Source organism: Seriola dumerili, unplaced genomic scaffold, assembly GCF_002260705.1.
Source record: "Seriola dumerili isolate Sdu_G_001 unplaced genomic scaffold, Sdu_1.0 BDQW01000052.1, whole genome shotgun sequence".
NCBI lineage: Eukaryota > Metazoa > Chordata > Actinopteri > Carangiformes > Carangidae > Seriola > Seriola dumerili.
The window spans coordinates 21,567,102-21,589,371 of NW_019174307.1; the positions used below are offsets into that span (position 1 = coordinate 21,567,102).

At 42.6% G+C, this 22,270-nt stretch overlaps 1 protein-coding gene across 1 annotated transcript in view; it reads left to right on the forward strand.

Moving 5' to 3' along the window:
* The window catches only part of LOC111218649 (kalirin-like), a 30,531-nt gene extending 11,637 nt beyond the window's left edge, over nucleotides 1-18,894 (forward strand). Inside the window, exons 3-29 of the mRNA XM_022741051.1 lie at nucleotides 647-732; nucleotides 1,879-2,025; nucleotides 2,402-2,497; nucleotides 3,718-3,836; nucleotides 4,031-4,097; nucleotides 4,264-4,367; nucleotides 4,463-4,532; nucleotides 4,652-4,738; nucleotides 4,989-5,081; nucleotides 5,547-5,597; nucleotides 5,681-5,758; nucleotides 5,890-6,075; nucleotides 6,597-6,768; nucleotides 7,450-7,667; nucleotides 9,166-9,449; nucleotides 11,934-12,044; nucleotides 14,153-14,243; nucleotides 14,456-14,483; nucleotides 15,582-15,744; nucleotides 15,949-16,070; nucleotides 16,189-16,320; nucleotides 16,394-16,555; nucleotides 16,746-16,824; nucleotides 16,989-17,040; nucleotides 17,519-17,667; nucleotides 18,068-18,206; nucleotides 18,295-18,894. Of these exons, the coding sequence (XP_022596772.1) occupies nucleotides 647-732; nucleotides 1,879-2,025; nucleotides 2,402-2,497; nucleotides 3,718-3,836; nucleotides 4,031-4,097; nucleotides 4,264-4,367; nucleotides 4,463-4,532; nucleotides 4,652-4,738; nucleotides 4,989-5,081; nucleotides 5,547-5,597; nucleotides 5,681-5,758; nucleotides 5,890-6,075; nucleotides 6,597-6,768; nucleotides 7,450-7,667; nucleotides 9,166-9,449; nucleotides 11,934-12,044; nucleotides 14,153-14,243; nucleotides 14,456-14,483; nucleotides 15,582-15,744; nucleotides 15,949-16,070; nucleotides 16,189-16,320; nucleotides 16,394-16,555; nucleotides 16,746-16,824; nucleotides 16,989-17,040; nucleotides 17,519-17,667; nucleotides 18,068-18,206; nucleotides 18,295-18,852 (3,644 nt within the window). The 3' untranslated portion in view covers nucleotides 18,853-18,894. The remainder of the gene's footprint in view (nucleotides 1-646; nucleotides 733-1,878; nucleotides 2,026-2,401; nucleotides 2,498-3,717; nucleotides 3,837-4,030; nucleotides 4,098-4,263; nucleotides 4,368-4,462; nucleotides 4,533-4,651; nucleotides 4,739-4,988; nucleotides 5,082-5,546; nucleotides 5,598-5,680; nucleotides 5,759-5,889; nucleotides 6,076-6,596; nucleotides 6,769-7,449; nucleotides 7,668-9,165; nucleotides 9,450-11,933; nucleotides 12,045-14,152; nucleotides 14,244-14,455; nucleotides 14,484-15,581; nucleotides 15,745-15,948; nucleotides 16,071-16,188; nucleotides 16,321-16,393; nucleotides 16,556-16,745; nucleotides 16,825-16,988; nucleotides 17,041-17,518; nucleotides 17,668-18,067; nucleotides 18,207-18,294) is intronic.
* Nucleotides 18,895-22,270: the final 3,376 nt, after the last annotated feature.

The following is a 22,270-nucleotide window of genomic DNA, read 5'->3' on the forward strand; positions in this document are numbered from 1 at the left end:
AAATCTGAAGACAACTCATATTGGCAAAAGTGGAATAATGAGACTTTACAGAGCCAAAAGCCAACTCCACCACAAGCTGCCACATTTCAAATTCTATAAATTCTTCTTCTTTTTTTTTCCATGTAGCCACTAGTTTCAGTTCATTTTCATATGTTGTGGAAAAACAAGTTCATAACGCTGTTGCAAGGAGGGACCTTTAAAGGTTTCTGCTCAACAGCATTACACTCATGTTTCAAACATTTTCTGTCGATAAAGTATCAGAACAATTTGTTTTTGTTGCATTGAAAATGAGGCTTATTGGCTGTGAAATGTCAAATGTCAGAGGATTCTTGAAGACTATAGAAGCTCCTGCTGACAGCTGCATCAGCATGTGTAAATAACACAACTTTGATGCAAAAATACCCATTTCAAGTCTCTGCAGGACTTACTGTGTAATTTGTGGTTCATGAGCTAAATGTTAAAATTGATCAGTGTGATTCTTCTGTCATTCCAGCAACATAAGGAAACATAGGGGCATTTCTAACTCACCCATATCTCAGCACGTCCTCGAATCCAATAATGCCTGAAATTCCACAGTGTGTTTACATCTATGTGATTGATTGAGTAATGAACCGTTTGACCGACTGGTTGACTGACTGATTGACAGGCCCAGGAACCGGAAGAGAGGAAAACAGAAAGAGTATTGACCTGGGGCAGCCTGACATCGCCCTGCAGGATGACATCATCGATGAGGTAAACAGCTGTTACGTGGTCATGGCTTTTTGATGAATGGACAAAAGCATTTACATTAAATAAGTAAAACTCAGTCCAGGGTTGTGCCTAATTTTATCTGGTTGAGTTTTTTGATCATTTCTTGCAGGAGAATATTTTAGGAAATACGCCTTGCCATCTAACCCATATTGATTTTTTTTATCTTAGCAGAAAAACTGAGAGCTGCCAGCCTACCTCTTTCTAAAAGAAAAACAATTCACCTTCCAACTCTAAAGCTGTACGAGTTCCTCTGACAGGAAGTTGTTATTTTCCTCCTTTCTGTTTTATAGCACTTTAATAGATTCAATCTTTGCCAAATTTAAACAAACATCCCACCACTAAAGTTCAAAACACAGAATTAGAATTGGAACCTATATGACTTCCAAATTGATAGACAGGTCTTTAATTACTAACACAAAGGTTTGTTTATATCAGTAATGTTTGAAGGCACAACAGGGAAACAAACCTATATGGCCAATTGCTCACATGCTGATCTTATATCTGTTTTGTAGGTTTTAGTGTCACTCCCTGTTTTATGGTGCAGAGTGAAGTTTAAAGGTTATTGATCTGCTCAGCAGGATATAGTTGTAAATTAACACTATCTACATTCAAGTGACAAACAGTTGAAGTTCCTCTTTCCTTGAATAAAGGTTTCTGACTCCCTGACACACAAATGTGATGACACAAACACACTCACACACACAAACATTAAACCTTTGGTCACTGACTTCCAGGAATAGTTTTGGTACTACTCATTCCCATTGTCATGTCAAAACATTTGTGGATTTCCACATTATGTGTTTTATTCTGGAACGAGGAACTAACTCGTCAAAGCTTGACCAGAAACAAGATGAGTTATTTATCTCTGGTCTCTCACCACTTCACCAAACTATAGAAAATGAAGCATGACGACTCACTGTTGTTTATTTCACGTCAAGTTTCCGAGAGCAGTTGCCACATCTCTTTTTTGTTTTTTGTTTTTTTGAAAACTGGATGAGTTTGTATGAAGGGTGTAAAGATGAATGAATGAACTGGCTGCTAATTTATGATTAATGAGTGTGATCAATACAGTGGTACATGATATGGATAGTTTACTAAAAAGCTGCATTCTGTCTCTTCCCTCCACAGAGAGTCATCAGTAAGGACGGTAACCTCCTCTCTAAGACGTCCTCCGGGATGCAGAGCGGCGGGGAGGAGGAGCAGGACGAGGAGGCCCACACTCCTCTGCCCCCGCCCATGGAGATCATCAAGGACCCCTCAGCTCAGGATGACAAGGTGAGGGGGGGTCTGGCTGAAATTGATTCTCAGTGGAAGTCCTTAATAAACTTTGAGGCTCTACTGTATCTATAAATAGCTTTTATTTATTTCTTCAGCTTCTTTCTGTTTTCATTAACATCTGTCAAACCTTCTTCTTCACTGTGCTTCATAATGATAAACTGTAATTTCAAATTCCGGTATAAATCCTGCAGCACGTCCATCTGCTGATTTCCTCTGCAAACTCACAGCTTTTCTCTCTTTCACTGCCGTTTGTTCCTTCGATTTTCTTGCCATTACTCCTTTACCTTCTTCTTCAACTTCCTGTTTTCCATCCTTTACTTCCAATGCCTCTAACATGCTATGGCTTCCTCTCCTCCTCCTCCTCCCCTCTCAGTCTTCATCCTTGCTAACGTCTCTGCAGTCGTCCTCTGAGGTGCCCAGCGCTGCAGAGCTGGTTAGCGCCATAGAAAAACTGGTTAAAACCAAGATGGTGAGTGCGTATGATTGTGTGCATGTTTGGGACGTACGCATGTGCCGTATGACGAACTGATTTTCTTTTTCATAATGGACACAAACCAAAAACACTTGATGTGCAGACCAGTCGTCCAAGCTTACACATCATGTGTGAATCGTTTTGTGCTCATTCTACCAAATTAAAACAACAGTGAATATTAGTAGTGTCGGCAGTCGTGCATGTAGAGTGCATCAGTTTGTCTGTAGTGTCCATTTTTTCAGTAGTTTGCATAGTTAGCCTGATTGTGCTTTGTACTTAAATGTGTTTTGTGTTCATATTCATGCGTGTGCTGTAATGTAATGTGAGCAGTGTGAACAAAGGCGACGCAAGTGACATTCTCCATTAATTGCAGAGAAAAAAAAGGCAAAATAGATGCATTTTGCTCTACCTGCCCTATCTCACCTGCTTCTCCAGATGTGCTCACTTATTCTTCCAAAATGTCAGTGTCTCTCATTTTGAACGCAACTTGTTTGTAACGTACATATTTGTGCACAGGATACTGTTTACTGTCATCTGTTGTGGTGTGTAAATGTGTCATCTGTCTGTTTGTGTTTACACACGTTTAGCAAATGTTTACGATGTGTAGTAACTTCGTTCCAACTCGTTTGTGTGTTAAGCATTTGAGCGGATCTGCTGTCTACTGAAACGGTGCCATGATACTAACAGGACAAAACCTGCACGCTCCCTCAGTGTCCTGTGTTTGTTGCCGTGTCTTTGCTGTGGAGTTCAAACACACACTGGAATATTTTCACGTCAGCACATTTGTGTGAAGTTTGGTGGATAGATCACCGTCTGCTCTAGAATCAGTTGAATATGCAGTTTTCAATTTCCACTCTTCCACGATTTGCAGTTAGGCAACGCAGAGTTACTGTGCACAATCAACACAGGGCAGCAGGCATCAGCTTATTTATACCACGGCCAATTCCCACTTGTTCCTTATGGCTGAACACCAAGCTCCTGCTGCCCTCTGCTGTCAAAGTCTTCTCATTATTCTGATGGTAGTGGCTTTGTTTTACATGCAGGTTTTGCTTATTGAGCGTCTCAAGATACAGGGTACAGACTGTTGATCATATTGTAAAGTAGTCTTCGATAAATCTACGATTCTGCTTTATATGAATAAAATGGAGAATTTAAGTTATGTATAAAATAATTGTGAAAAAGGAAAAAGATTTAACCGACACTGATCCTCTCCTCAGACTCTGGAACCAGGAGCGTACCCCGGGTTCTCCTCTCTCTCTCCGCCAGAACAAACCACTCCGGTCCAGCCACGAAACCCTGAGCTGGAGCAGAGAGCCAAGGCTATGAGAGGACGGATGTGAGTGCTGCAGTGAATCATCTCCGCTGCTACAACTGCTACTAATTCAAATACTAGTTCTTCTACTGCTTTACTTTTACTGCCACAACCATCAGGTCATATTATATACATCCCTCCGTGCTGCAGCAGGAGAAGAGGCTGACAGTAATAACATTTCATCAGCTGATGTGAGGTGATGTGTTTGTTCTGCTCAGGTTCGTTCTGAACGAGCTGATTCAGACAGAGAAGGACTACGTCAAAGACCTGGGCATCGTGGTGGAGGTGAGACGCCCGCTGCTGAGGGAGTGCACCTCTCTGTGCTGCGTTATTATTCATTCTGCACTGTCAATACTGTCCCGGAAAGTAATCGTTCTTTATCAGCATCTTCAACTGTAACTGAGAAGTGAGCAGAACGTCCTCAAACCGCTGACCTTTTGTGACCCCGCAGGGTTTCATGAAGAGAATCGAGGAGAAGGGCGTCCCCGATGACATGAAAGGAAAAGACAAAATCGTCTTCGGGAACATCCACCAGATCTACGACTGGCACAGAGAGTAAGTTCAACGGTGGAGTCAGATGGAGCCTGAGAGCGGCCTTCAGTTTTTAGTGTTTGTGCTCCCTGGTAACATCCCTCCTCTGTGTCCGTCAGCTTCTTTGTAGGAGAGCTGGAGAAATGTCTGGAAGACCATGAACACCTTCCTGAGCTCTTCATCAAACACGTGAGTGCAGCACCGTGTGATCATTATAAAGACTTTTACAATATATTTGATGTGGAACAAACCTACTCTCCCTGTGATCTGCTGTCTGAAAACAACTGGTGTGTATATGTATGTTACAGGAGAGAAGACTTCACATGTATGTGGTTTATTGTCAGAATAAGCCTAAGTCAGAGTTCATCGTAGCAGAATATGACACATATTTTGATGTAAGTGATGTTTTGGTTCTTCACGATAATTTGTTCGTAGGTGTGTTCTGTGTTTTAATTTTCATCAGCTCCCAGCTCTTTAATTATATGAACTTATAGTCACTGTAGCATTATTGTTGCATTGATGGAGGATTTCAGAGTTTCTTTGTGTTATATTCTCAGCTGTGTTTGATATTTAACTGGCAGATATATAAGTAAAACAAATGGATGACACAGAAGCATCATGATGCTACTGGTGTTTGTCTTCCAGGGAATCCAGGCGGACATCCAGTCCAGGCTGACCATCAGTGACTTCCTCATCAAACCAATCCAGAGAATCACCAAATACCAGCTGCTACTGAAGGTAACACACAAATGACCTTATTGAATTACAAAAGAGACATGATGTCAGTATGAGTTTGCAGAAAGATTTTGAATTAAAGCAAAAGAAAACTCTTTCCACTCGACACATTATGTGCAAAAACGATAACCTTTACTCTCATTTACCATCCAATGAAACGTCTTGTTACTTAAAAATATTAAATTATGTGGATCTCATGCAACTTTAGCCTGATTTAAACTCGCTCAGATTTACCAGCACTGAACCAACTCAGACATTTCCAGCAAACTCTCAGTTAAAATGATACTGACGACTGATTTGAGGGAACTGACTGAACTCAAACTGAGATCTTAAGTCTCCATGTTGATTATTTGTAGGATCCACAAGAAGCTACGCTGTGAATATATCTTACAGAAATATTACTGTGTGTTAGTGGAGAGAAAGAGTGTGCATCTTAGATGTTAAAGTCGTGGTCATGATTTTCCTCAGGACTTCCTGAAGTACAGCTCCAAGGCAGGAATGGACTGTGAACAAATTGAGGTAAAAACACAACTTATTTATTTAAGTTTAGAGAGACAGCTGAAGTGAACACGTAACAGATGATTTAAATCTCTCGTTTACAGAAAGCGGTAGATTTGATGTCTCAGGTCCCCAAACTGTGTAATGACATGATGAATCTGGGTCGGCTGCAGGGATACGAGGTATGTTCACTTCCTGTGCTCCAATGAGCACTAAATGAATTTGAGTGGTAATCATTCTGCAGCCTAGGTTTAGCTCTAGACTTATCATGGCAGGCCTGAATGAGGTGTTGACCATCCGCACTCCTCCTCAGGGTAAACTGACCAGTCAGGGCAAACTGCTGCAGCAGGAAACCTTCTTTGTGACGGAGCAGGACGCCGGCGTCCTGTCGCGCTCCAAAGAACGACGGGTTTTCCTATTTGAGCAGATTGTCATCTTCAGTGAGCTGCTCAGGAAAGGATCGTCCACGCCCGGATACCAGTTCAAGAAGAGCATCAAGGTGAGCAGAGGATGATGGGGTTTATATTGTGCAGGACCAGAGACGCACATTTTTAATTATTCGATTGATCCATGATGAATAATTGATAGTTGCTCAGCTTAACTTCTTAAAACTGCCAGACAAAAAGCTTTTCCTGAAGCAAGTTGTCAAATCAAAACACAGACTAAAATACCTCTGAGAGAGAGAACAGAGAAATATGTGTTGATCCCTGTTCAATTGACAAGAAAAGGCTGAGAGAACGTATCATCCTCCTCCACCGTCCTGCTGGTTTTCAGAACCAAAACCTTCTAAAGACTCAGAGGATTCTCAAGAGTCTGTGTACATGAAGGCAACGATGGCAAATGTTTAGGAAAGTTATTTACTTCTTCTGTTTTATAACCTTGTGACCTTAAGATGTTTACTGACACCGTTTCAATAAAAGTGTGTGACTGGCTGCTGGAGATTTTAGTGTCAACACAGTTTTATAGTTTATCAATCTATAAACTACGATCACAAAGAAAAGCTGCTCCTGTCCTCCTCAGGTATCCTACTTGGGTCTGGAGGACAGTGTGGATAACGATCCCTGTAAGTTCGTCCTGTCGTCCCGCGGCTCGTCGGAGCGTTTCACCCTGCAGGCCGCCAACGTCGACATCAAGCAGATCTGGGTCCGACACATCCAGGAAGTTCTGGACGCTCAGAGCAACTTCCTGTCCGGTGAGAAAACACAAGCAGAATATTTTCCTCTGATAATGATATTCCCCTCAGCTCAGTCAAACACTGTCTCTGCTCTGCAGCGCCCCTCTATTCTCAATCTCCATATTTGGTGAAAAGAATCACCAGCAACACTTGGCTTCGCATTCTGCTATTTTAAGACGAGTGTGAGAGAATTAGATTTTAAACATGAAAGATGCTGTTGATCATTTCTACTGACATTATTCCACATATTTCACAGGATCGTACGTTTCAGCTGTTTAAACTTCAGAAACCAGATAAGAAGTGAGACCTAAGAAGTGGTTGCTAAAATGAGTTCACTTGTAGCTGCATTATCAAGACTGAATTGCATATAATCATAATGTAACTTCATATACGGTAAAAAAAAAAAAAAAAAAAGTAGTTCACTGTGACCTATTTTGAGCAACTGGATTTTCATAGTGCTGAACTAAATAATGGCTGCTATGAAGACGGCACCAGCAGGAAACAGGTCAGCAGTAATATAAGGTGTGTGTATAATGGCCTAAAACGCTGCTGTTTCTAATGTACTTTAACTACAAGACAACAAACAGGATCCAAAACATGTCCAGAGAAGGAAAAACAACAAAACATGTGGAGAGTCAGCAAACCTGAAATGACACCACAAAAGAGGAATATGAATTTTCCATGTGTGTGTGGTTGCAGCTCTCCAGTCTCCTATCGAGTACCAGAAGGAGAAGGGCGGAGGAGGCAGCAGCTCGTCACTGACCAGAAACCGCTCGTCCTCTGGGAACCGGCCCGCCGCGTCTTCCCACAGCCGGCCGTCCTCTGCGGTCGGGCTCGGTGACAAGGAGGCGGACAGAGGGAGGAGCCAGATGAAAGTGTCTACCTCCAACGGTGGTTCGTCATGTTTCGACTCCAGGGTGAGTTCCTGCAAACGGTCCTGCACACGTGATAGGTGGAGAACTGGCTTGTTGGCTCATACTTCATACACTTTCATTTGTTCAAGTTGCTGGTTTTGAGTCGTACAGCTCCTTGTCATTGTTGCTCTAGTGTTGTCTCGTCCTCTCACTGTAGACTGCAGCAGACAGTCAGTGAAGCACACTTTTCCTCTTTGTTCTGTCTGGGAGTTTGTTGCCCGTCCCTAAAAGCCAAGGTTAAAATCTGGGCTACTGCAGGTGTAGCATCACTGTTTGGGTTTTTATATATATATATATGTACATACCAAACTGCTCTCTCTCTCTCTCTCTGCCCTACTTTGACTGAACACCTCGTGCTGTCTGCAGGAGACTGGACAGCTCGGCTCTCTTTGTAATTTACAGCCTGCCGTCAGACTTGACCTTGACCCTCACTGTTGGAGAAATGTTCCTAAGAACAAGACTGACTTTCTCTACTCCTCATGCTTTAAGGCTGTGCAGTATAAAAACCTCAAGACGGCCCACTGTCTCACTTACTCCTGGTGGGTTTTCTACCCCTAAAAAACTAGACACTTTTGTTTTTATTTGCCGTGGATGAGGTGATGTGGCAGGAAAGCGATGTTACTGATGAGTGTTTCAAATGACATTTTCAAATCCCACCGTCTTGAGGTTTGTCTGCTTGTTACCGACCTGCCTGTCGGAGTGAAGTCGCACCACTCAATGACTGTGTGACAGTCGTGCACATGCTGTTTTCTGTTTGGGAGGGGGTTATTTTGTAGTGAGACACATGTCTGTCACATGGACATGTTTATTTTAAGTTACTCATTAAGGTTTGGCATGTTGATCAAAGAAATATACAGATGGAAGTTCTTTAATTTACTACAACTTGTGCAGCTGCAACTATTTAATTGTTTTACTATTAAAACTTGTCAACTTTTTGCGGATGACGGATCACGTCCTGATTCTTACTCCTGACTGCAAAGCTCTGTTTAGTTCAGATGTTTATCCAAACAGATAAACAGCTGTCGATGAACACCACTCTTAATTGAGTAACTCAAAATAAAACATGGCTGTGATCTGGAAGCAGTCTACCTCGCTCATTGTGTCCAGTGGAAACTGGATCTTGAAGATGTTGTTTTTCTTTAGTTCAGTGCTGAACTGTTTCCCTGGAGGAGGCAGAAATCTCAGCAGCAGATTTCAGACCTTTGTGCTGTCTGTTCCCGTTGCTTTGGAAAGAAACTGTGAACAGATTGCTGACGCTCTGCTGTCGTTCTCCCTCCTCCTGCTCCTCGGCCCCGACCTCCCTCTGCTCCTCCTCAGGTTGGGGTCAGCTGTAACAGCATCACAGCCAGCAGGACTGTTGTCCAGCCCACGTAGTCACACCTTAACCTTGTCCTCAAATGTCCTCACACACCCCTCCCCCCACCCCACCCCCCACCCTTGTGTCTTCTCCTTTTGTCTTCTCCTCTGTCCTCTTTTCTTTATCCGTTCCTCTCCTCCTCAGGACAGTGACGGCGGCTGTAACGGCGTCTCCTCCACCATGTTGGTCACTCAGGACTACTCGGCGCTCAAGGAGAACGAGATCTGCGTCAGTCAGGGAGAGACCGTCCAAATCCTGGCCACCAACCAGCAGAACATGTACCTTGTTTACCGGCCAGCCAACAGCCAGTCGCCTGCCGCTGAGGGCTGGGTGCCGGGACACGTTTTGGGCCCAGCCACAAAGTCCATAAAAGACTCTTCCTCTACTTCCTCCTTCTCAGTGGCGGTGGCCGATGCCAACAACATCAAGTAAGTCCCCCCCACCCCCAACCCCCCACCCAACTCCCTCCACCCACCCAGCACTTCTTTCCCCGCAGACAGACGCACTTCTGGCTGGACTCGAAGAGAACTGAGGTGACAAACCTCTGTCTACCCGTTTTTGTTTGTTTTTGTTTTTTGAATCGACACCCATCCCCAGTTACTAACTGCTCACTGCCTCCTTCCTTCACCTCCTAACTCCTTGTTCCCTCATATCCTTTCCCTCCTCCTCCCTTGTAAACAAACTCTTGGACCTCACAGGAGACTTTTCTGGGGTATTTGTTGCTCCTCGGAGGTAAAAGGTACAGAACTGGTCTCTTACTGTCCGTCAAGCTGCTGCAGTGACAGTTTTATTTCTGAGCCATTGTCACTTGACGGCTCTGTGGCAACTACATGAAAATGGATTTCAGGCTTGCAGATGAACTAAAACACACACACACACACACTGATAAATTCCCATGTAAAAAGAGTACTGAGGAGTTATCCTGCAGAAATAGACTGGATAGAAAATCTTGTAACTTGTAGCTGACTCTGGAAACCAGAGGGAGAAAACCGTTGACACTCATGTGGAGCTAAAACCGGACTTTATTATTTCAGTTCCTAACACCCTGCTTTTTTTTTTTTTCTTGTTTTGTAATTTTTTTTTCTTTTTACTGTTTTTGGAAAAAAAAAATCTCACCTGGGGCATTCAGGTGGACTCAGCCCCGTTCTCCGCATGGAGAAGATTTATTTTGTTGTCTGTGGCAATCTATACAGAAATTTGTGTTTATTCCTCTTGTTGTTGTTGTTGTTATTTTTCTGCCTTGTAATTATTATTTTATTTTACGGACAAAGTTGGATTTATTTCCTCCTCCATGTTGATTTTGTTTATTGTGTCGGCAGTTCACTGTACAAAGTTAATTTTGGTTTTTTCGACTGAGGCTCTCGAACATTCCTGTTAAAAAAAATCCCTTTTGCACTATTTAAAGATGAGAAAAAATATGAATGAAGTCAGGCTGTGCAATATGTTTCATTTAATGGCAACGGTCAGCATTGTACTGTTGGTAGTCTAATGATAATGATTTTAAATGTATTTTAAATATGTAAAATAAACCTTTTGGACTTGAGCATGAGTTAGAAAAGCGACGTGAAGGTGAAGTTGTTTTGTTCTGCGTTAGGCTGGAGATGGTTGACAGTTTGTAGTTTTTAATATTTGTAAATAAACTACAACAGCAAACGTGAAACTGAGCGTTCTGCCTACTTCTGTGTGCACTGTGACACTAGACGAGACGTAGATCAAAGGGACCAACATGACAAACTGAGTGAGGTTATATTTATAAACTTACAGATGAGCCTCTTCAGGAGATGAAGACAGTTCAGTTCAGTGTAGAAAGTATCAAACACTGAGTTTCTTCACCAAAACACTAGAGCAACAGGTTTTATACCGACATTGTCTGCACCTTTTCCCTGTATGGTTGATTTCAGCTTTTTATATTTGTTCTTACTGTAATGACATTTATTTTGACACTTTTGTTTGAGTTTGAGTTTTTACTAACCTCCACGGTTTGACACTCCACAGAACATACAAAAATTAAAATTGAATTTAATTAGAATGAAAAAATAGAAACTGCTGCTTTTGCTTTTTGACTTAGTATTTAAAAGACTTTCCTTTAACAAACTGTTTTGTGAAAGTGTGAGTGATAACAACAAGGTAGTTGTTAATTAGTGCTGATTACTGTCTGATAATGGCTACTGACCAGACGAGAGTCCTTCCACTCATTGACTTTCATTAGTATTTGAAATACCTGAAATTCGTCACTTGACACTTAAAAAGTCGCACCACTCAGTTATAAATGTGTTCAGACAATAACTAAAAGGTTTAGTTTAATAAAGGCAGATGTTTAAATCGCATCTGCACCAAATTATTGGTAGAACAAATGTGTTAACAGTGTTGTGTTGGAAGAAGATGTGACACTTTGTTTTTTTCTCTCTCTCTCTCTCTCTCTCTCTCTCTCTCTCTCAATAAAGTCAGACCAGTGTCGTTCTGTCACTCTGTCCTTCCTCTCCTATATAAACCTAATGGACCAGAAGAGTCTGGCTGCAGCTTCAGGCAACAACGACCCCGTCAGGACCCTCAGCCACAACACAGCACACAAACATTTAGACAGACACACAAGCAGGGTGACGCAGATCATTGCTATAATAAGTATGTATGTAAATACAGCTTATCAATGCTAAATAGCGGGGACTTACAGTAACGTGTCGTCAGCTTTCCTTGTGCATTAGACAGTTAAGCCTTGTATCCATAGCTACAGAAACATCACACTAAATCACTTACAAACTTCCCAGTCACTAGATGGCGATAGTAAGCTAACAGAGGCTCCTGAGAAAGTTATGGTCTGTCGGCCATGTTGCCTCTGCAGCCAGACTAAGCTGGACGCCGCTGAGCTTCTCTCTGATTGGCTGGTTGATGTTTCTCGTTCCTGTACCGTACAGGAAGTCTCTGTCGTGGAACACGCTGCGTGCCAGGAAGCGCGCTGAAGCCAAGGACGTCACCTTGGTGGGGGTCAGAGGTCACGAGAACGGCCTCCTCCGTAAGCCCAAAGAAACCACACCCCCTCCCCCGCTCACCTCCCCCGCCCCCGGGGCTAAGGGCAAAGTGAGTAAAGCAGGCCGACGGCGCACGCTGGTGATGTCATATTTGTGTGCCAAAACCCCCTCACCTGCCCCTGCCCCACTTGGTTTTTATTTTTTCTTCTTAACCCGTGTGTGTGCGCGCATGTGTTTGTTCAAACCTACAAACACACACAGTAGTTTTTGTGTCTCAGTTTGACTCCAGCAGTGATTCTCAACCTGCATGACTTCACACGTACATTCACTTATTTCCAATCAATATTTTTATCTTATTTATTTGTCCCAACATGGCTGCCGGAGTCTGTGACCGTGATTGGTTTGGTACCTCATGCATTTATGGATCCCTGCGAGTTATGAGCAAAAGAGCAGCCGAACCAGAACCAAAGATTTAGTCAGGAAGTGGAACAACGAAATCCATTCGCACATTCTCACAGAACAGAATCGGCTGGAAGCCGGTGACAACCTGCAAAATTCAATGACATCAAAGTTTAACTTACCTTTTGTGAGTGACGCCACCAGTTGCATCAATTTCCATCCATGAAAGTGTTAAAATGCTGGTGCGACCTGATGAGGTGCAGGTTAGGTGGTGATTAAGGTAATAGAAACGTACATGACACTTTAACACGTGTAAATATTAAATGGTTGAGAACACTGCAAGTGTTTTTTCATTTTTCTTTTTATCTTTATGTTTTTACCCCAAAACCTCGACTGCACTGGTTGAAGAATAAACTCAGATTTCTTTTCGTGTTGTTTGATTGATTTCCCCTCCCTGTGCATGGGTAGAAGTAGAATCCAGTGATTTATTGTTTGACTGATCCAAGTTTCCGTTGCTGAGCCTCTGTTAACTAGTGTTTTCTGTGGTGCACTAACATGTAAATCATTTGTTTATATATAACATCATCCGGTGAGTGAGTAGAGAGATGGGAAATGGAAATAATCATCAGTCATAATGTTACCAACATGATACGACAGATATTTCAAAGTAAAAGTCCCGCATGAGAAAAGAAACATGAAACAAGATTCTTCTTCTGCAGCTACAGATGTGGGTGACACACCAAGTTTCATTCTTAAGCTCATCATGTGAAACAAACAAAGCATCTGTTTGTTTTATCTCTTCCTGCCTCTTTATATCGTAACTACTTTCTGTTTGCATCATGTTTAATGAGCATGAAATCCCTCTGCCCAGCAACTGTCCAGTCTGTGTAGGGTAGGGTGTGTAGACACCGTTTCTACATGACTGACAGATGTTGGCATTTACTGTGACTGTTGAAAACATACTGATGAAAAGTCAAACTGTTGCTCACCATAGTTCTGTACTATGAAGCACCCGAGGATCTTTTTTTTTATGTGGATCTTTAAAATCAAAAGTATTTGAACTCGGTCATTCAGCAACAGAATAAAGTTGGAATAATTATTTCCGTTGAAATCAGTGTGAAGCAGCAGCAGAGTCTGTTACCTTTTAATAAAGCGAGAACATGGATTGTGCCTGCTGTCGAGAGCAACAGGAGCTGTAGGAGAGGAGGTGGAGGGGATCCTACGTTCTGCAGCATCACTCGTATTCAGAAAGAAGATGAGTTATTGGAAAAACTCCACTAATGCTAAAGAGGCACTGATGCTGATATTGTAATGATTCGACACTCAGCTGTGGTTGGTTGCTGCTTCATGGACTGTGGGAGGAGCTGACCTGAGAGTGGAGTGAACAGAGTCACAGAATGAGGCTGTTATTTTATATTTAATCTCATGAAAAGACCGAAAACCGCAGCAGCTCTCAGGTGAGTATCAGGGTTCTGTGAAGGACGGAGAACGTCAGAGATGTTCCTCAGCAGAACCCTCCTGAAGCCATTTGTCAATAACATTCACATTCTTAATATTCTCTCAATCCTCCTCATTTTACTCCCTCTCTCTCCCTCTCTCTCTCTCTCTTCAATCATGTCTGTATTTGTTTTATCTGCTTCCTTTTCTCTTCATTTCCTTCCTTCCTCCTTTCTTTCCTCGTTCTCCTCATCATATCTTTTCTCCACTGCCTCCACCTCATCACATCCGACACTTCCCTATCTTTTTTTTTCTTCTTTTTCTTCTTTCTTGTCCTCCTCCCTCGTTCTCCACCAGGACGTTCACACTTCAGATGAGTCAGACTGCGATGACGACCTCGACCCAAAGACAGGCATGGAGGTACTGATGCACACGTTATATCTGAGGACCACAATGTGGAAACATGTTCCATGGAGTTCATGTGTTTGTCTTCAAAAAGATGAGAAATGGCAGAGAATAAAAGAAAAACTTGGTGCAGATGGAAAACTGTTCTGCAGTCGCTGTTTTTATTTGTATCGTGTAGAGAACTAAACCTCACCTCAACTTTAACTTTGACTTCATCTGTTTTCCAGCTTCTCAACCCAAACTTCATCCAGGAAGGTAAGAAATGAGAAAAACCAGCGTAGCGACGTACTCATCAGCATTAGCTTCAGCTGTTGCACTTTGTTTCCAAAATTTCCGACACACTTGATGAAGAGGTGTTAGAGTCATAATGGATGAAGCTAAATGTAAAGTTCACAAAGATTGAGTTACAACCTGCAGATGGTTCTGGATGACCCAAATGTTTTTATCTACTATATTTATATAATGATGAATAACACCAGAATCAGCCGGTTCCCACTGGAGGGCTGCTCACTGGGCCAAAGTCCACATCTCCAATGACTAGTGAAATCTGGCAGCCATATAAACCAGACTAACATTTAATCATCACTTGGCTCATTATCTGTCCGGCTTAAATACCACTGCAAAGTAAAAGTTAAGGAAAACCTGTGTTTATAAGGACGAAGGGACTGAAATCATGTTCTCAAGCTGCACAATGTGCAGTCCAGTCCGTTGAGTGTTTGGACAGTTACACATTTGTTCTTCAGGCTCTGAGCTTCACCACATTCAATTTGAAACAAAATAATAGATACGACATTTAAGTGCCAAATGTCAGCTTTAATTTGAGCAGGTTTATGTCAATATTGAAAGAAGCCCTTTAAATACACCATGACCAAGGCACAAGCCACCACCTCATCTGTCAGACACAGTGCTGGTTCTGTTCATTCAGGAGGACCGTGATCCTAAAGGCAGAGCCAGAACAACCAAAGGGGTTTTCAGGACGAGCTTCTTTCCTGCAGCTGTAGCGCAGACTAAAGAGAGAGAGACTCCTCTACAAGGCCTGAGAGCGTCACCGGGGGGAGACACAGACTGTCTTTTCAGGCGTCATTGACTGCAAATGATTTTCCACCAAATATTAAATATGATGATTTCATGTTTATCTGTTCAATTACTTTTGAATTCCTCAACTATGATTGAATATTGATGTAAACCTGCTTAAAGCTGAGACTCGTCAGAGCCTGAAGACTAAAATCTGTCTGAACTGTGCTGTATTGATCAATATACTAAAGTGCATAAATAATAATAAAGTTGATTAAAAACTATAACTAGAAATTGGATAAGAGCTGAGTGGACAGTAGCTTGTGTGTTTGTGTGCAGTGGCTCCAGAGTTCCTCGTCCCTCTGTCAGACGTGGCGTGTGCGTTCGGAGAGACTGTCGTCCTCTGCTGTAAAGTCTGTGGACGCCCCAAACCCTCCGTCACCCTGAAGGGCCCCGACCAGAACCCAGTGACCAGCAACAGCCGCTTCACCATCGACATCAGGTAACGCCAACTGAATACGTTTGTAGACGTCTTGGTTTTATACAGACTGTGCTCGCTCTAATTCCTACACTGGGTTAAATTTTTATATTTCCTTCCTCTTCATCATCTTCTTCCTACTCTCCCTCCTCCCTTTTCTTCTTCTTCATCTCTTCTTTTCTTCTCTCCCTTCCTCATCCTCCTCCTCATCCTCCTCCTCCTCACCAGGGATACAGGTGACATCTTGTTGAAGATCTGCAATCTGATGCCTCAGGATACGGGGATCTACACCTGTGTTGCCGTTAACGACCACGGCTCTGCCTCCTCCTCCGCCTCCATTAAAGTGCAAGGTAACGCAGTAACCCTGGTCGGCATCAGGCAGTTAATCAGCTGTGATGGTACTGTGAGATTTTAGTTTTAAATTAGCCTCCATGTTTTCTAGACTGTTGATTTTGTGCCCTCTTGCAGGTATCCCAGCAGCCCCAGGGCGGCCAGTGGCTCAGGAGGCCAGCAGCACGGCGGTGATGGTCCACTGGCCGCCTCCGGCTTCATCCGCTCACAGTGCCGTCAGCAGCTACACTGTGGAGTACAGACAGGAAGGTAAGTGTGTGAAAACCGGTAATGGAACCAGAAGAGACAACCAGACTAAGCATTCTCACTTCTCCATCTACAGACTCGTTGCTATGGCAGCAGGTGGCCAGCAGCAGGGAGGAGTGTGTTCAGATCGACACTCTGATCCCCGGTGGTCACTATCAGTTCAGAGTACGAGCCTCCAACCGCTGGGGGGTCGGCCCGCCATCAGAGCCCTCCAACATGGTCACACTGCCCAGCAGCAGTAAGTCACTGCACAGGCAGTTTCATAATGAAGGAACAAAAACCTCTTTTACCACAGAAAACATCTGCACCTTTCGCTTTCTTTCCAAGACTGAGATACAGATATTTGATAGAAGATGCAGATAATAATCACATGGAGGGTTGAACATGAAAAGGAGTTAATAATCCTTCCATCCTGTTTCTCTGTCCAGACTCCGGCTATGACGGAACAGGAATCCAGTGGAAAGAAAACTTTGACTCCACCTTCTCTGAGATCTGTGAGATTGGGAGGTAAACTGTCGCCTGGCAAAACAGCAACTTTTCAAACTGATGCTGCTTTTCACAACCCAAACTTGAATTTCAGCCCAGATGTTGATCATTGTTCTAGATTGTGCAGCCTCTGTTTTTTTAAATTCAATATCTCTCAAGTTTTGTCGCTTCTTCTTTTTTACCAGGGGACGATTTTCAGTGGTGAGGAAGTGTCTCAACAAGTCAACAAAGAAAGAGGTAGGAGCTTGCTGACTAAGATGATGCTATAAAGTTTGTTTTGTTTTCCACTGTTCTGCTTGTAATGTGTTGCAAGTTTTTTCTTTGCATTAATCTTTTTATTTAATTTAGCAAAGTTCTCATTCGCTAAATAAGATTATTTTTATATTTTTACTGAATGTTTAGGCTAATAGTTATTTTAACTTGAAATATGTAATAAAATTTCAAATTTAGGCTGAAGTGAAGTTTGTTTTTATGCATTTTAAATTTAACAGGTTTAACTTTGTTATTTTGGGTGTTTTCTTTTGCAGTGACATTTATATTTATTGAATTCAGGTTTCAGAGAAGTTTTGTTGATGACAGGTTTTTAATCTTCTTAATGTAGTATATTGCAGTATATCTGCATTTTCAAGTCAAGAGTTTATTTCCTTTACATATTTTTATTGACCTTTTATCTTCTGTGTCAGTGTGCTGAAGTGTGTTTCACTTTTCTTTCAAGGTTGCAGTGAAGTTTGTGAGTAAGAAGATGCAGAAGAAGGAGCAGGTGGCTCACGAGGCGGACATCCTCCGACATGTGCAGAATCACCAGCTGGTGGCGCTGTTGGACACGTACGAGTCTCCCACCTCTCTGATGCTGATCCTGGAGCTGTAAGTCTGACCTAATTCAAGAAACACCCACCTTTAAACTTGAATTAAGTTACTGTAACACAGTTAACGGTTTTGTCTTTAACAAATAGTCTCTTAAAACTTTACATGTGATGAAGTTTAATTATTATATATCAGCAACTAGCTAGCTAGCTTAAAAAAAGTTGCAGAAATTTGAAGCAAAATTTATGTCCCTAAAGTGTTTTACGTCTTTTTAGGTTCATTACAAAGCAGCTATTGAGTTTTTAAATCATTCACAAAGTTTCTGTTTTTACTTTTCTGTAACTTAACTGTTAGCAAACTAGCTAGCTGGCTACATAATGCTATCAGTTATATTAGCTAGCATGATACCTAGCTACAAAGCTAACATTATCTCAACTTTGTCTAAACGTGACTTCATCAGGCTGGAGGATGGTCGTCTGCTCGACTACCTCGTCGCCCACGATGAGCTGATGGAGGAGAAGGTGGCGTTCTTCATCAGAGAAACTCTGGAGGCCCTGCAGCACCTTCATACCTGCAGAGTAGCACACCTGGATCTGAAGGTTCCTTTATTTACGTATCTACAGAAATGCTCTTCATGAAAATTATTATCTTCCATCTGTTTCTGAATCCTGTGTCTCTCTTCTCCAGCCTGAGAACATCATGGTCGACCTCCACTCTCCCACCCCGTGCATTAAGCTCATTGACCTTGGCGATGCAGTCCAGCTGTCCGCCCACCGTCGTTACGTTCACCTCCTTCTTGGAAACCCAGAGTTTGCTGCACCTGAGCTAATCCGTGGGACGCCGGTCTCCGTTGCGACGGACGTGTGGAGCCTTGGCGTGATGGCCTACGTGATGCTCAGCGGCGTTTCCCCATTTTTGGACGAATCCCCGGAGGAAACTTGCGTCAATATCTGCCGCCTGGACTTCTGCTTCCCGGACGAATACTTCCGCGACGTGAGCCAGGCGGCGAGGGATTTTGTGTCTTCGGTGCTGCAGCAGGATCAGAGGAAGAGGCCAAGTGCCACTTCCTGTCTGCAGCACCCGTGGGTAGGTCGTGGGGGTCCACATGGCGGGGAGTACTCCAAGACGCCTCTGGACACGACGCGATTGGCCACGTTCATTGACCGAAGAAGACAGCTGCATGACGTCAGGCCCATCACCAATATCAAAGGGCTGGTGAGCAGCAGCATGGGAAACACACTGTGACGGAGAGAAGACCTGAGTGTCCGAACACTCAGTAACAATCCACCTGTGAGGATACCAATAATAACAGTACAATACATTTTAAGCATTTAATTATCTTTAGTATTTATTAATGTGAGAGTGGGAAAAGCAAACGGATAAGGATCTTCTTGTTAGAACCACTAGGTCACTCTGTCGCCTCTAGACCAAACCTTAGAAACAGAAAGAAATCATTGAAATTCATGGCTGTAAAATATTTAATTGTTGACCAACATTTCATCTGGTCTTTGTTCACCTACTATCAAACATTACCTACTGCCTAGATGCCCCATAAGAACCCAAAGAACCCGCTCAACTGACCACTGTGAGCAAGCACGATGGCAACATCTTCGGTTCTCTTTACATTAAAATGTTTATTTTTACAGGGAAAAATATATTTATCAAAGGCAACTGATTTGTTAATCCCAGCGTGGAGCTAATCTTAGTCTTTGTCCTTAACTTGGATCTGCAGAAGGTTGTTTCGTCTTCACCTGAGTCACGGTGCTCTCGCTCAGGGACACTTGGGCAGTACCAGGACTGGCCTGTTGGTGGCCTCACTAGCCAACTGGCCGACAGAGTCTGCGCCAACGTGGAGCATATTACCAGCCATGCTCAGTGAATTAGGCTAATATAAGTGAACATATGAAAGAGTTATGAAAGGTTTTTGACCACTAGAGGGCACTACGCCATCCGAAACCAGAATCAAACCCTGATAATAACTGTTATACACTGTGACAAATGTGCTAGTTATGTGTTTGTTGTCATTTAATTTGAGCTAAATTAAGATCATGAGAAACTCTGGAAGATGAATAAAAAGTCTGATCAATTTAATCAGATTGATCACCATGAAGATGTTTTAGAGTAGTTAGAAAAACTTGCATCGGTTAATGTTGGTACTTAGTGAGTTGAGGTCAGGGTTCAGCAGCACTGACAGGATTTTCAGTCTTTGCAGACTGAACCTTGGACTGTCGGTAGACTGTAGCTTCAGTGACAAAAAATTAATTAGGGATAGTGGGTTTGAGGAACAGTGCGATGTTTAATTTAAACAACACCATCAAGAATGTCGTAGAAAACGTCCTCAAGAATGTTTCATTCTTGAGGACTCAGATGTCTGATGTGATGAGAGATGGTCAGTTCAGGGTTGCCGTCAAAAGTAGACGTTTTCTTCATTAGCAAGAATGTTTAGCTAATTGTGGTGATTGATGAGCATGTGTCCGTTTGGTCAGTTGTGGGAATTTTATTCACAGTGAAAAATCAAGCAAAACCGAAAAGTTAGATGCTGAAGTTTCTCCTAAACTGCAGCAAGCAAGAAACCTGGACTTGTGTCTTGTGGATCTTTAAGTTTCCTGGATGATTCCAGGTAACAGGTCCGACTGTCACCTGTAGCTGCGATCTAACCCAACAACATCAAGTTTTTTTGGACTGGATGCAACAGGATTGAGCGTTGCTGTGATACCTTTAAATTATTGAATGTTAATTTATTTCAGGATGGCGGTTGACATCATATTTGCAATGGTGACCTGGACCAGTCTGGTCTGTGCTGAGTGCAGCTGATGTAAGATGACTGAATCAAACCCAAATACACTGAGCTGAACTGAAGTCACTGAGCAGCTGCAGAACTGTGCAGCAGCAGAGTTTGCTTTCTGGATATTGTTGTGGTGAACTGCTGGAGTTTACATCAAATCACCGACTGAGCTGTACTGAACAGAGCTGGACTGAACCGTCATGAAATACAATCACCTGGCTTGAATGGGCCAGAAGCATCACATCAGAAAAAACTGAGGACTACTGGACTTAACGCAGGATTCCTGACCACAGAAAAGGCACCGTGGAGAATGACATCTGTTCTAAAGGACACACTCTTTGTTCGTATCACTGTTTACAAAAACTTGCTTAGGTAGTTTACAAAACAGTAGAATAATCAGGGAAAACCTGCATGTAAAAATCACCAGGGATGGTTTAGAAACCAGGTTAGAAATCTGTTTCTAGAAACAAAAACCTGTGACATTTGGTGTGAAGGTGGGAGATGAACTCCACCCTGAGACTTCTTTGTTTGTACATTCGTCTACCAGCCGCTGTGGCGAATCACCAACCGTGGTGTTTGGGTCTCATTCGTTTGGCTTGTAAATTAGCTCGAGTGGCGGACGAACTGGTCTTGGATTTAGCGGCTGCTGTGGCTGGCAGACAGAAGAGTCCGTTTACTGTCCTGTTTCTATTGATGAATGTAATTTCTTGTAGAATGTGTTCTGCCATTACAAGTGCTGTCCTCTGCTTTCACCAAATGCTTTCAAAGCCCCCCCCCCCCCGGCTATTTTGCTTCCCTCCCAATTCCCCCAATAAGCATTTATTGTACTACAATAGTAAGCATTTATTTTAATGCAAGCGGGGATGCAGAATGGTGCAAATGTAAGCAACCCACTGTTCGGTAGAAGCAACTATCACCTTTGATGTGTAGTACAACAACATCCATACAAATCTGCAAGTAATGTGATGTAATAGCCTGTGTTTATCTGTGCAGCTGTAATGAGAACTATTCAGGTACCACCGGGTGCTGTTCATCTTCTCAGTAGGGACTTTGGATCAGTACTAAGAAATGTGGGACATGTTGTTTCTGCTTCATCTTTTGAACTAAGAAAAGTAGAAAAAAAGAAGCAGTTTGAAATGTCAGCCTCCTAAAGGCAAAGACCAAACGGAGCAATCCTTCAAGATGAGGTTTTAGGTAAGAAACACAAGATTTCTCTACCCAGACATTTCTGAGATACAGTTATCTGATCAATATATTAAGGTGTGGGTAAAAGTCTGCTCTTTGAGGGACTTCTCAAAAATCAAAAAAGATTTGCAGGAAGAATGAAATGAATGAATGAAATGAATTCCTCCTTAACACACACACATAAACATTAAATCTGAACGAAATCAACAAGCTACAAGGAGGAGGCAGGGCTGGTGAAAGGAGCCGCCGCAGGACATGACGTTGGTGTTGGCACTTCAGCAGAGAAACAGTGAAAAGTGTCAGACTGTGTGTAGTATGAATGTGATTGGCTGTTACCTGTCAGCTGAAAAGCCGAGCCGCCGATTGTGAAGCATGAATGAAGCAGCTGATTCCAGTCAAGTGTGACCTGAACGCTGAACCAACGCTGTGCTCCACATCCCCTGAACATACACATCGTTACACCTCACATGTTTTTAATCCTCACAAGTCACACAACAGCTCGGTGTTAAATGGTTATAACAAAATATAAATATGAAAAGTACTTAAAGTTACTTTCAACCTGGTCTTTTGTATGGAGACCCAAAGTGCTCAATATTATAAATGAAAGTTAATTGAATTAAATTAAAATGAAGTCAATCAATAAGAGATAGAGACAAATGATGTAATTTAATGATGAATTTGTGAAATGATTGT